The following is a 14,219-nucleotide window of genomic DNA, read 5'->3' on the forward strand; positions in this document are numbered from 1 at the left end:
GTAGTATTACCTCCATCAGACACCGTTGATGACCATTGGGAACAAGATTAATCTAATTACAGCAGCAGCCAGTGAGCTTTAGTGCTACAGATGTGCTACATTTTCATATTGGAGAAGAGAAGAATGGCTGAATAAAACAGACATCAATTAGATATATGTCCTGGAGATGCAGAATATAATTATGAAACTGCTTTGTCATTTCCTTTTTGTCTTTAGAACAGCAGCGTTCATTAGTCTTTGTAGCTGAGATGTCTAGGTGGAGACCTGGAAGATTAGTAGTGTGTCTTGTCCTTTTAAAAGCCTCAAATTGCACTACTTGGCAGAGTAATTGTTACATTAGCAGTGTCAATGATAGAGTTTACCCACAACCTGAAAGGCTGATATAGTACAATGCATCTTAGTCATTTGATATAATTAGTAATTTTATAACACATTTTAAGTGGCATCAAAACAACATGCCTCAGAAGCTGTGCCCATGGCTCTCAAAACAGTGTATACATATAACTGGCTTGTAGTCCAAGGGCCCGACACTGACAGCTCGCTCCATCAGGTTACAAAGAATTCTTCCTAAATGACAAATGAACAAAGTCCTTCTGCTGCATCACTGAACCACCGTGTTTAACCCCATGTGCAAATAACTTTGTCTGTACCTTTGTCTGTACCGATAATGTGTGCTATGCTCGTGTGTGTGTAGTAAAGTGGATAAGACGAGGAGGCTGTGTACATGCAGGCAATTGCAAATATCTGTTTGTGTGTATCTGTGCACCATATCCTGTCTCTCAGCAGGGATCGTTCCTCTCTTCCTCAGCAAACAAACAACGTGGCTGCCAGAGTAGTGATCAGTCCCACCAGACTAATCCTCTATGGGAACGCCTTGACACTGTGATCTTCAAATACAAGATTGTTGGTGTACAGCTGCAAGAAGTGCAACTTTACAAGACTGTTTAACCTAAAGGTTTAAACAGTAGCTGTGTTGTCTTTGAAATAGCTTTCATCATATTTCAGTATAGAAATCTCAGGACATTTATTTTCAAAACAATATGACGTATAACATGATAGAAATATCCCAAACCAAAATGCAGGCCCATGATAAAACATAAATGACTTTATCCTTTCCCATCTGGTGCATTTTGTATCTGTGACCTGGTGCCAGAGATGTAGAAGCCATATCCAATAACCACAGACCCCTGCGTCCATGGCAGCAGAGGAGGAGAAAGTGAAAAATGAATGTACCCTGAAATATTTATGTTTCACAGCATCATACCAAAAAAACTACCGGGTGCAAGATTAGACCGAAGTTTGTGCTTAGTTTTCTTGGTTTTCGTATCTTTCATTGAGGATTTATGAGAGCGGTCTGTGTTGCTCTCAGCAGGGCTTCAGATTGCTGTTTGTATCGCCCCCTTTTCGATGTGAAGGGAAAAATAAACAGTCCTGCAGAAGTCAGAAAGCATGCAATGATAATTCAGCAAGGTGCATCAACTGCTCACTGAGCAGGTGCCCTAAAGGAACTAAACGTCAAAGATTATGTTTCTGAAAGACAGGTTGAGGCCAATCAGGGAATCAGGAGCTCCTGGCCCTGATGCTGGGAGAAGGAACCTGCCGTAACTAACATCGGTTTTAAATTAATTAAATCCCAGGCCCATGAGCAGTTTGAGGAGCCCAAGCTCGAGGCTGTGAGGGAGAACAACGTGGAGCTGGTCCAGGACATCCTCACAGAGCTCAACCCGCTCACGACCAGGAGCCTTGCAGTGGAAGAGCTGGTCCGCATCCTGCAGGAGCCTCACTTCCAGGTATTGCATCTCACAGCATGCTGTAGCTTTTATTAACAGTCACTCATTGATTTATTTTCAAAGTGATGTTCATGCTTAATGATTCATGTTGCAAGAATGGATTAGATTGCTATGGAGCTATAGTATTTCTTTCAGTCCATGCACTGACTGACAATTGCTCTGCACAGACCAGAGCAAGAATACCTTGTTCGACAGTATAGCATAATCCAGTCATCATCTCACAAGTGGGGAAAGAAACGTGTTTATCAATGCCATCATCAGTGTTTGTGTCACTTGCTGCTCTGCTCACAGTCCCTCCTGGAGACTCATGATTCTGTGGCGTCCAAAAACTACGAGACACCTCCCCCCAGCCCCTGTTCCTTCATGGACGCAGCCCTCAACAACCAGCCTGTTCCCCCAGACGCAGTCAGGATGGTAGGCATCCGAAAGGTGTCCGGTGAGCACCTGGTAAGTCTACTTAGTGAATGCGTAACACATTTTAATCAGTGAGGCAAGATAGAGCCCAGCTGTAAATTGTGAGCAGATAAAATGCTTTAATTAATGGCATGATTAGTGTTTTAGAAGCAGCATATGCACTCAGTATAATGAGATTTTTTTTGTAGCATTGTTAACATTAGAAACAAGTCCAATTTGAACCGCTTTGCAGCACTACATAGGGGAGAGTTATCCGCTGCACCATGATATGTTGTTGATTAATACCAGTGATAACTTTGAAGGTGCATTATTGTCTCACTTGTCGCACCAACTCTCTGCCAACTGTTAGTGGAGTCACTCATTGGTTTCTGGATTGTCCTTTCACATGTTTCACACTTTACAATGAAAAAAGTTCCTGGTGCCACAAAGTCCAAATTGTATAGCATGTGTGAAAACTGACTGGGACAAACATGAGCACCAACTGACTAATTGAACTGTCAAAAAGCCTAATTATCTTCTTAATGGAAAGGTTGCAATAGTTTTTTGCAGGCAGCATCTGGTGGCCATTACATTAATTCCAGCAAAGATATTCCTGCAGCTTAACTACTAATTGCAAAGACTGTTAATGAATTTATTAGATTAATACTTTTATTGATCGGATGAGTTAAAATTTGTGTCGATCTAAGATATGTTTTGTGTTGTTTGAGTAAAGATAACCTATTTAACAACTGATTATTGTATTTTCACTTTGTGTACATAGGGAGTGACGTTTCGAGTGGAAAATGGCGAGCTGGTGATAGCCAGGATCCTCCACGGTGGCATGATTGACCAGCAAGGTCTGCTCCACGTGGGTGACATCATCAAGGAGGTGAACGGCAAGGAGGTGGGCAACGACCCGAAAGTGCTCCAGGAGATGCTGAAGGAGGCCAGCGGCAGTGTGGTGCTGAAGATCCTGCCCAGCTACCAGGAGCCACACACACCAAGACAGGTCAGCTGGGGGGATATACACATCAAAACAATATATATATATATATATATATATATATATATATATATATATATATATATATATATATATATATATATATATATATATATGTAAATCTGTTTATGACCATTGATGCATATAGCTCATCTACTGTTTGTGCTTGTCTCAGTGACTCATTGAGTCTCATCCTCTTTTAAAGTAAAACACATTTCTGATCATCCATCCTGAAATATATATTGTGCAAAGGTTTTGATTAGTTAGAAAGTAAGTAGCACTCACTGCTCTCCCTGGCACTCTCTCTGCTGTCTGTAACCTTGTATGCTGTGCCAATAATCATATAGCTATTTCTATAGCTATATATTTTGTAGATGACTTTGCCAATTTACTGTAGCTATAATACCTGCTTATCCAAATGCAGGGTCATTTTCTGCTCATACTTAATGGATCAATAATTGAAGTACGTAAGAACAAAGACCCAAGAACTACAGACTGCTCATGACACAGGAGTCCTTGTCCTTTTTATATAGTTCTTTTCTCCTGTGGTTTTAAAGTTCACAAACATTATTTTAGTTTGTTGGAGATCCATTGGGCTTGCACGGTGGTGTAGTAGCTAGCACCGACGCCTCACAGCGAGAAAGCCCCAAGGTTCGGATCCCATTCTGGGTGGTCCTTCAGTGTGACGTTTGCATGTTCTTCCATGCAGCTTAGGTTAATTTGACTCTAAATAGCCCATAGGTGTGAATGGTTGTCTGTGCCCTGATAGAGACTGGCGTCCTGTCCAGGGTAAACCCTGCCTGTGACCATAAAGAGGATAAGTGGTTCATATAAAGGCATGGAGATCCATTATTTGTAGGAAATTACTCAAAAGTGTTTTAACAGCTGAATTTTTTTTTAAATTGTTTAAAATGAGGGGACATAAACGAGTTACGTTGCCTGGATGGGAGGATGAAGCATATCGGAGGATGCAGTCCTTGCAGATTGAGATGTGTTGGGCACAAGGCTCTGTGACTGATTGGTCTCAGAAGTAGAGAAGAGGAACACTAGATTTTGAGGAAGCCATGCAAAATCAATTATTTTCACTTGAAACCAAAATATACTGGAACATAATCGACAGGGAAATTATGGAGAGAGGGTTTATTTATGTGAGATTTTTACAGACCTGCACACGTATTTGAAGCATATTAGTGCTTTAAAAAGATAATGTCTAAAATGTATGAAACAAGTGAAAAGTCGAAAGCTTTCACAGGATGATGACCACTTTGTCCAGACAGAAAACCTCAACAACTGATTGATTGATCACACTGAAATGTTTCCTGACATCCTTTGTGCCCAGACGTTGTCCCCGACTGACTTTGGTGATCGTTACTTATCGTCTAGCACCAGCTCGATTGACATCTCCGGTTTTGAGTAAAAAATGTCTCTCACAACTAAATGGTTTTGTCTACACATTCATGTAATCCGCTGGTTGAATTGTAATAACTTTAGTTACATTTTTGGGAGGCTTTTTCTCTACCGCCATCATCAGATATTAATTTGTCCATTACTTTATGACCAGTTTACGTGCAAAACCAATGACAATCCCATCAGCCTTTGTGGTTATTTGTATTAATTACTAGATAGCAAATATTAGCATTGTCATTGTGAGTGTGTTGCCATACCAGCATTCACATTATGCTCAAAGCACGTGGCTGTAGATGCTGTGTTCACACAATGAGCGACACAGCAACAGGCTTCAAATCGTTTTCAATGGAAGCGACATGAAGCTACAAACGGACGCCTGACACTTGGTGCCGCTGTGATGCTCATGAAGCGCTACAAATCAAAGTTCACATGTTTTTGCTGAGCATAACTCCGCCAAGATGCTCTTCAGCAACGCTTCAACACTTGGCAGTGTCTGATGATTTTGTTGCTTGTAGCGTTACCATCTTGGTACATACATTTTTTGGCTTTATATTATCCAAGATAATTCCTTCAGCATGTAGAGGAACTTTGTAAACACATGTCAGCGATACCAAAAGTGGAATTTGCAGGTTTACATATAGGAGCAGCTATTCAGTTTTTTTCCCTGATGGCAGCAGCCAATCTGGCAGAAATCATCTAAAATGACTTTCATATGAGATAACTTAACACCCACACACTTCTTATGGTTATTCACTGAAAAGAGTCAGGCTCTTTCGAACAATTGAAAAAGTGCAGACTTTTCTGCAAGAAGACGTTTCTCCAGAATATCTCAGAAAAGACCTTTGCATCGTGAAACCATAGTGTGCAAGTCTTTACTTTTCCTTTCTGTGATATTAACCCTGGATATGTAAGTGCCCACTTGAACACTTTAATAGCGAGTGTCAGTGAGAGATATTTAAAAGTGATTTAGCTGCTCACACAGTAAAGTGCTGTGTAGGATGTGGTGCCGTGTGAAGAGTTGCGATTTTAAGAATTGTTCGCAAAAGTTCTCTGAATGTAAACCAGCTGTCAGTGTTTCACGACTTGAGCTCTGCCATCGCACGGCGACTAAACTCTGACAGACCAAACTCTGGGATGGTTGCCTTGGCTACAGATTTTGTCTGTCTCTCTGTCTCTCTCTCTTTCTCTCTCTCTGTCCATCTGTCTGTCTCTCTCCTTGTCCTGTCAGTGGGGGTTGGGATACAGGGTTTGGTTTGAGATGAAGCCTTGATGTCGGGAAAGTGAGCTGAGAGATGGAGTAGACTTTAAGTGCTCAAGGCTGTTTCCTAGTGCCGGACACTTACTCACGCTATCCACTGTCTACTGCACATCATGTACCGGTCATACTCCACACCAGAGGCAGCGTTCATATTCATTCCCAGTCTGTTTATTCAATTAAAACTGTATCGTTCAATCAGTCTGTTTTGACATCCATTGCAGCAATTCTACTGACACCTTCCCTCTCTTCAACATCTTTATCCATTCAGGCTTTCGTAAAGTGTCACTTTGACTACGACCCATCCCATGATAACCTGATTCCTTGTAAAGAAGCAGGGCTGAGCTTCAACAGTGGACACATTTTGCAGATTTTCAACCAGGAGGACCTGAATTGGTGGCAGGTCAGTACAACGTCCAAGAAATTCTACATTTTTGTGCATCAATTGAGGGGTTTTATTCACCTGCTTGTTAGCTTGTTACCTCATTATTTATGTGCCCTCACAGGCCTGTCACATAGAGGGAGGCAGTGCAGGTCTAATTCCAAGCCAGCTGCTTGAGGAGAAGAGGAAAGCGTTTGTGAAGAGAGATCTGGAGCTTGCTACCACAGGTACACCTCTCAGCAGCATGCAGCAGAGATGAGAAGCCCCTCATTATGCAGATTTGATACAGACTCCTCACAGCACAAACACACCGGCAACAAAGACAACATCTGTTCCTCTCCGTACCATACAAGCATTTCTTATGGCGCCGGCCGCTCATCCTCCCCTCACCTCTCCAGTCTGTTACTCTGTCACTGAGCACTGGAGAACTGGTAATGAGCATCGCTGTGACTCAGGCAGCCAGATTCCAATCTGCTTGTGATTAAGCTGCAGTCTGACCTTCACAAACAGCTCTCCCGAGGAGGAGAGTTGATTGAGGAGTGGCGATAAGACGCCCGTAAATACAAACCTGATCAATAATCGTCTCTTCTCTTATGAGACGTGAGGTGAAAAGAGGCTCTGCTCTTTAGATTGATCTGCTCTGTCCAGAGTCCTCAGTGGCAACAAAACAGGTGGTGAGTCACAGCCAGCAGCATGCCCTTTACTTGTGGAGGAGAGGAAGATGACACCTCTACTGTACTGCCCTTGCAGCCTGGGAAGGACACATCTGTTTGCTAGCACACTTTTCGCATAGCATACCAACTAGCTTGGCTTAAATACAAATAATTGTTATCAGTCCAATTCATTCAAAAACAAGTCATTACTTAGCACTTTAGCTGTCAGGTGCTAACAAAATGAGTTGGCATAGCTTGATTTCAAACATGGAAATAAACAACTAATCTCATATTTGCTTCTTTTCTTGTCGCTGTTCATAAGAAATTCTGCCCAACGGGCTAAATAATCCATTCTATAGATTAATATAGATTACCAATATTTGTCAAATGGTCAGCAGAGCGCCTTGTCACAGGTGTTCTCTGGCAGCAGACTGGTTGCATAGACTGATAGAAATTGGTGCACGGTGCCACCTAGTGGTATTGATTCTCTAAATCTCCAAAGAGTTTGGATTTATGACCCTGCAGTGCATCTGACATTCCCCTTGATGGTACATCATTTTGACTTTGGGTTGGAAGTTTGATTGAGTTTTTTGTTGCTGTCTTTCTCAGGTCCTCTATGTGCTGGGATGGGTGGTAAGAAGAAAAAAAAGATGATGTATTTGACTACCAAGAATGCAGGTAACCCACCTCACAAAAGTATAATGTCACAGCCTTTTCTTTTTATTCTATAAATCTCCCTAATTACTAGTTTCTGACTAGAATTTGATCGCCACGAGCTGCGGATATATGAAGAGGTTGCCAAGGTCCCGCCCTTCAGGAGGAAGACGCTGGTTCTGATTGGTGCACAGGGGGTTGGCCGTCGCAGTCTGAAAAACAAGCTGCTGGTGTCTGATCCCCAGCGGTATGGCACCACCATCCCCTGTGAGTGCAGCCATTCATCATCTCACTAAAACATATGCAGCGACACAAACTCCATCTTGCATTTACATTCATGTCGTTCTTCCAGTATTTGTTGCATGCTTTGTTACTGTTGTCATTTTACAGTTTTTTGCTTCAGTTAATTTATTTATTTGTCATCTTAGTTTATTATCGTGTCTCTCGATTTTTATGTTTGTTTTTTTATATACAAATATTGGGTTATTATATTTTTTCCTTTGTTGCGATTTAATCCTTGTATTTTAGTGTCTGTATCTGCGCTGTGAAAATGATCTATTTCATCTTCTTTTTCTTTATCTTCCAGTCACCTGCAGAAAACCAAAGGTGGATGAGAGGGATGGCCAAATGTACTCCTTCATGACCCGCAGCGAGATGGAGTGCGACATCAAAAATGCTCGTTTCTTGGAGCATGGCGAGTATGACGGGAACCTGTATGGCACGAAGATCAACTCTATACACGAGGTGATAGAAACTGGAAAGATCTGCATCCTGGACGTCAACCCACAGGTAGATTCAGTTCCTCTGTTCATCTAAACATCAATTATTGTTGTGTTTCCAATCACCAGTAATCAAAATGTTTATGTACAGCTTGTTGCTACTGAAGTCATTTCAGGCTAAGCACACCATCAATGTTCATCATAAAGGATCTCTTCATGATCAACATAATTTGCTGAAAACGCTCAGCTTATTTTATTTGCACACATTAGCTTGATATAATTGTTAGATTGGGATACTGCCATTGCATTTAAAACACATTCCCAACGTAGTAATCACGTATGTGTTTCATTCCCATTGCTTGCTGTGCAGTGATGCAGTGATCGTAAATGTTTTTCTCTGAAGGCCCTGAAAGTCCTGCGGACGTCAGAGTTCCTGCCCTATGTTGTTTTCATTGAAGCCCCGGATTTTGAGGTTCTCAAAGCTATGAATAAGTCAGCAATTGAGTCAGGAGTTGTTACCAAACAGTTAACGGTAAGTGTGTGTTTTCTTACAGGCTTTAAAAACCCATTCATGTTATACTGTGACAAATACAGTCATTCTATAAACACTGAGTTTAAATAAACAAATTCCACATTAGAGATTGATGTCTCTTTAAAAGTCAGTGGTCCTCCCATTAGAATCAACCAAACAGTTGTACTCTAAATTAGTTTGACTGAAATGCATCGCATGAAATATATTGTATTGGTAATTGGAATAACTAATGTGTTTTGATTTTCTCAGCATAGCAAACAGGAAAGTTGAAACTAATTTGATTTCTGTTCCGCACCAGCTTTCAGTGTTTACTCTGTTCTGCCATTCAAGTAATTGCCTGCTCATTGTATTTATTTTCTCCTAATCTCCTACCCCTGAGATACTCCCTACAGGACTCTGAATTAAAGAGGACGGTGGACGAGAGCGAGCGCATTAAGCGAGCCTATGGACATTACTTTGATCTCTGCATCATAAACGACGGCCTGGAAGCGGCGTTTCGAAGTCTACGGTCGGCACTGGACAAACTGTCAACGGAGCAGCAGTGGGTTCCTGTCAGCTGGGTCTTCTGAAAGTCACCAAGAGCTTCCCAGCAAGGAGCCAGGTCCACAGGTCGAAGGTCAGAGGATGGTTGGCGGCTCCAGAGGAGCCGTGTCCAACCGTCGGTGCAGATCTTGCTGGTGGAAGTCTGTAGTGAATCACGATTCAGTGCAAAAGACCAGCCATTCCATGTCATGTAGAGTGTTTTTGTACAAACTTAGTGTTCCTCTGTTGAGCCCAATGTCAAGCTGTACCTTATTTGTCAGGATTGGGATAACTTTATTGATATTTGTTCAGAAGGATTTAGAGTTGATTATGAGGTTTAGTGCAATAGTGTGAGTGAGTGTGTGTATGTTAAAATATACGTGAAAATAGACTTAGAGTAAAGAAAATGATTACAGTGCTCTATTGAAGGGTTTCGTTAAAGGATATTGAACTTTTTAGCCTTTCCTACGTTATGTAGTGTAATGTTTACATTGAGTCGGTAGGACACATTTGTGAAGGAAAGATACCAAACGTTTGTGATAAAAACTCAATATTTCACCATTTGATCATACGATTGTATGTGCTCTTAAGTGTGCTTTATCTTATGTCACCACAATTTGAAAAACAAACAGCAATAGATCATTTTATAGAAAACCATATACTTGCAATACATTTACTCTACATTAGCACATTCTGCGTTGATTTGCAGTCTCGATTTGTTTCGTTTCTGTTTTAATGTCGATTACATTTGACATTTGTTTTCCTGTGCTGGTAAAAGCGTCGGGTTTGTTTGACAGTGAGAATGGATCCCAGTGGCCGACTGCCGGCTCGATCTGGTTGTTGTCTTTGTAGCACTGAGAACAACAACAAAACAATGACGAAGAATATAACTGAAGAAGACTACAGTATGCACTGATTGTATAACGAAGACACACAAGTTATTTAACATTACAGGTTGGACAATTAATGGAAGTTGTCACTTTTTTGTTGTTGTTTTTGTTGTACAAAGAGTCCATTTTTTTATCAGTGGCTTTATATTCATACTTACTTTTGCCTTAACATGGTTCAAAAGCCAAGGAAACTTTTATCACTGTACATGTTCCTTCTTAGAATTTAGAGAAAAATAATACTGGCAACTCATTAAATATTTATTTATTTCCCTCAAACTTGTAAGTACTGTATTGTAATAAAGAGTATATAGTATAACATCGAGAAACACGTGGTGCTTTGATTATTCTGCTGTCGTGTAGAAAACTACACTGTCGGTTTAATGTTCATACAAAATGTACAATAATTTAGAATATGTCTGTCCGCTCCACGGATAGTATTAATAAGTATTAGTATTTATTTTAAAATCACAGCGTAAAAGAAATGACAATAGTATTGTACTCCATACAACAGAAGGTTTGTCAATGTTAGCTGTCAGGTCAAAGGGATCGTAACCGGTGCTGTCTGGTGGCGCCTGTTGGTGGTGGCTGTGGGTGGTTTTGGGTGCTGGGGGAGGATTGTGGGGTCGGGTGCAGAGGTCCAGAGGATGTGGTCCAGCGATGAGATGCCAGCGGCAGCGTTATGGGATACATCTCGTAGGCGGGTGGCGAGCAGCCTGGCCAAACGCTCGTCAGCTTGGGGTCAAACTGCATGAAAGAAAGAGAAGTAAAATATTACTGTAACACAGTTTAAACAAAATCATGGTTATAGTGTCTTTTCCTTAATAATTCAAATCATATAATGATACAGCAATGCATCGAGCACTTTTCAGTGTTAAGGAAATAGTTCATATTGGGGGGGAAAAAGATAAGATGGATACATGCTCATGTCTCAAGAGAGCAATCTTTAATGTTTTCTCCAGCAATAAAGCATATTTAAGTACACCTCTGTATACCTTTAACAAGTGTTTTTTCGGGGACATTTAAGGTGCTCCTACATGTTACAAAGCTTAATGAATAATAGACAAGCGGTCTAAATCAGTTTGAATCAGTGTGCAGTGACTGTGGGTGGAGGGCGAACACACCAGGAAGTATGGTGGTGGGGGATCCACAGTGCTGTACGGAGGAGGGAATCTGTCACGATCTCTGGCCCCGTCTGCCCGACGTTCACGGCGAGAAATCGTACAGAGCACTGAAGATGAGCTGGCATCTTGCGGCGTTGGTATAGTGACGTCATACGCTGCTCGTTTCTTTTTTGCGTGCAGATAGAAGCAGAGGAGAACCACGGCTATGGACACCACCAGGGCTGGGAATCTAGGAGCACATTTCCATCATTTCACAAGTCAAAAAGTCCCTTTCTGTATGGTAGGATAAGTCTTGGCTTTATTAGTTCGCATTACTTACAGATATTGGAAGATATTCACTACCTCAGTCATGGTTGGAATTAATGTCAAATTGCTGACATTACTGTGAGGGAAGTGAGGCGGTGGAGATGAAAAACAATAGAATTATGTGAGAAATTCACTTTTATTATTATTTATCTGTTCTGAAATATTATTCAAGTTGTACAGTATGTGCAGTGAAAGAACGACTGATGAGTCAAATGAGGAGTAAGAGTTTAACAGGTAGCATTCATGACCAGCATGCAGTTTGACTTTATACCGTCTGAGTTTAACAACTGACAGTGGACCTTCATCTTATAAATGATTTGCTCATTACCGCTTTATATGAAGGAAATACAATATAATTCACATAATTCTAACATGTGTTAGCATGATGATATTGAATTAGAAGATCCGTGGATCGTTACATTACAGTGGGACGAGTCCTTACCTTATTGGAGAATCCAAAACATACAGACACTTTCCTGCCCTCTGGATTGCTATCAAAAGTTTATGTGTCAATATAAGGGAAGTGCACATCGGAGGAGCTTTTACAGCATTATTGTCTTTTTTAAAGACACAGGACTTCAAGGTGTGCTCGTGTGTCTTGTATATTTCTTGTGTATTCAATCACAAAATGATGAATTGATGAAAGATTGCTACTTATTGCAGCAAACCAACACTGATGTCATTCCTCAGGGGTCCATCATAAGCCTCTTGTTCTGTTGACGGCTGAATACACAGAACTATGAGACCTGAATTACATCTTACTTTGCTTTTCTGAACACCTAACTTAACACTATTGCTTTTACTTTGACTTTATTCACAAGTATAGATTTATTTTGTAAATTACATACAAAAAAAGTAACCAAAGTATTAAAACATGTAAAAAATAAGGGACTCAATATTTTATCTTTTAGACAAAACGTTTTAGCTGGAATGTTCTAATCATAAAAAGATTCTGCTTTCCATCAAGCGGATTGCTTCCAGGTAGATTATCCCAAATTAAACTTTTCTTACATATATGCACTAAAGGTTACTAGGGTCAAAAAGATTTAGATTTTGTTAAATAAAATAAAAAACATAGTTTGTAAAGTTTAGCCAAAACTTTGCATAATGTTCAAGAAGAGACGAGTTAAAAAATATCAACTGGAGTTCCTGTTGCATTCTGGGTACATATCAAAGCAGAAAGTGCATTTCATAATTAATAATTTGTATTGCACATTTTGGCCCCGATTTCAGTTTAAAAGTCAGGCTGAAATTTAAAAAGCTCTACAACTTCACAATCTTAAATGTCCCATGCGTACAGCTTTACAAAAGCTGATTTACAACCACATGTTTTGAAATAATATCTAACCCTCTTTTCACAATGTCGGCATGGTATTGACTCATACTTGACTCCCCGGACCTGGCCTGTGATAACAAGAAGCTCGGAGGTGTCTGAAGTGGAGGAAGATGAGGAAGATCAGGGTTGCTCTGAGTAACCTGGAGGATCTGTGTATGACGGTGGGGGGTCTGGAAAGAACGGTGGGTCGACCTGCAAAATAGAAACAGAGACGTTTAATTAGCGATGATGCAATTTGGCTGCTGACGATGAAATCTCAATCAGTTTCAAGATCATCCTCATGAAATATGATGACATTACAAATAAGAAGATGCAGACAGCACTGTACCATGTATGCAGGGGGTGGACTGATGTATCTTGAGCAGAACATGGCAGGCTCTCTGCAAGAAGGTTGAATATACGCTTCATATATGTCGATTACTTCCTCGTTTCCTTCTTCCACCTGCTCCTCGTATATTGGGATGACGTACACAGATGAAGCGTTAGCCGGCCGGCCTTCACTGTGCTTCTTTGTGAAATGGCAACAAAAAACCCAAAGAACGATGCAAGCGCACAACATGGGGATCCTGGAATGAAGGACAGCTAGTATGAGCAGCATGCGCACAATGTGCTACAAACAAGAGAAACTGATCTGAGGAAATACTTACTCAATCATTGGATAAAAAATCCCCATGGCTTCACATCTGAGGAAAAGAAAAGGACAGACCTCTTTTCAAACGAGAAGATTGGAACTATTTTACTGTTTGTCATTGTTTTGCAACAGGTCAAAGGTAGCTCTTTATCTTATCCTTAAATCACACAGGCTTTAACAAACATCTTTAAGAAAGATATTATCATTGCTGCAAAGCTGCATAATCATTAATGTATATCCAACACAGTACTTACACAGTATTAGTCTCTAGGCAGACTCTGTCTACATATATTTCAGTTATGACTGTGCAGCATGTGTAGCGTTTATGGCATGTTGCCACATGAAAGATAATAGACTTGAAGCTGGGTTGATAAAGTAAAAGTAATCAGCAGTAAAAAGCCATTTCCTTTCCATATTTACTAGATATACAAGACAGGGCCTCGTATGATGAGACTGTTTCAGGCCTCACTTGACAAAATCAAATATAAAACAAAAACGAAAAAATTATTGACCAAGTTTAGATTAGCTATCTCTGACTTTTTTTGAATTTTGCTTAGATGCTAAAAACAAAGCTTACCTTCAAGTATAAGCCAAGCAGAGCCGGATAAGCACAGGGTTGACTTGC

General features: G+C 40.6%; 1 protein-coding gene across 2 annotated transcripts in view; it reads left to right on the forward strand.

The window, feature by feature from the left end:
- The window catches only part of mpp2b (MAGUK p55 scaffold protein 2b), a 33,357-nt gene extending 22,840 nt beyond the window's left edge, over positions 1–10,517 (forward strand). For both annotated transcript variants that reach the window (XM_068583559.1, XM_068583560.1), the window contains 10 exons: positions 1,638–1,790; positions 2,082–2,237; positions 2,965–3,192; positions 6,120–6,251; positions 6,355–6,457; positions 7,493–7,561; positions 7,643–7,804; positions 8,124–8,326; positions 8,660–8,788; positions 9,181–10,517. In XM_068583559.1, the coding sequence (XP_068439660.1) occupies positions 1,638–1,790; positions 2,082–2,237; positions 2,965–3,192; positions 6,120–6,251; positions 6,355–6,457; positions 7,493–7,561; positions 7,643–7,804; positions 8,124–8,326; positions 8,660–8,788; positions 9,181–9,357 (1,512 nt within the window). In that variant the 3' untranslated portion in view covers positions 9,358–10,517. The remainder of the gene's footprint in view (positions 1–1,637; positions 1,791–2,081; positions 2,238–2,964; positions 3,193–6,119; positions 6,252–6,354; positions 6,458–7,492; positions 7,562–7,642; positions 7,805–8,123; positions 8,327–8,659; positions 8,789–9,180) is intronic.
- The last annotated feature ends 3,702 nt before the right edge of the window (positions 10,518–14,219 follow it).

Source organism: Clinocottus analis, unplaced genomic scaffold (assembly GCF_023055335.1).
Source record: "Clinocottus analis isolate CAN_PGR_092001 unplaced genomic scaffold, fCliAna1.0.p SCAF_19, whole genome shotgun sequence".
Taxonomy (NCBI): Eukaryota; Metazoa; Chordata; class Actinopteri; order Perciformes; family Cottidae; genus Clinocottus; species Clinocottus analis.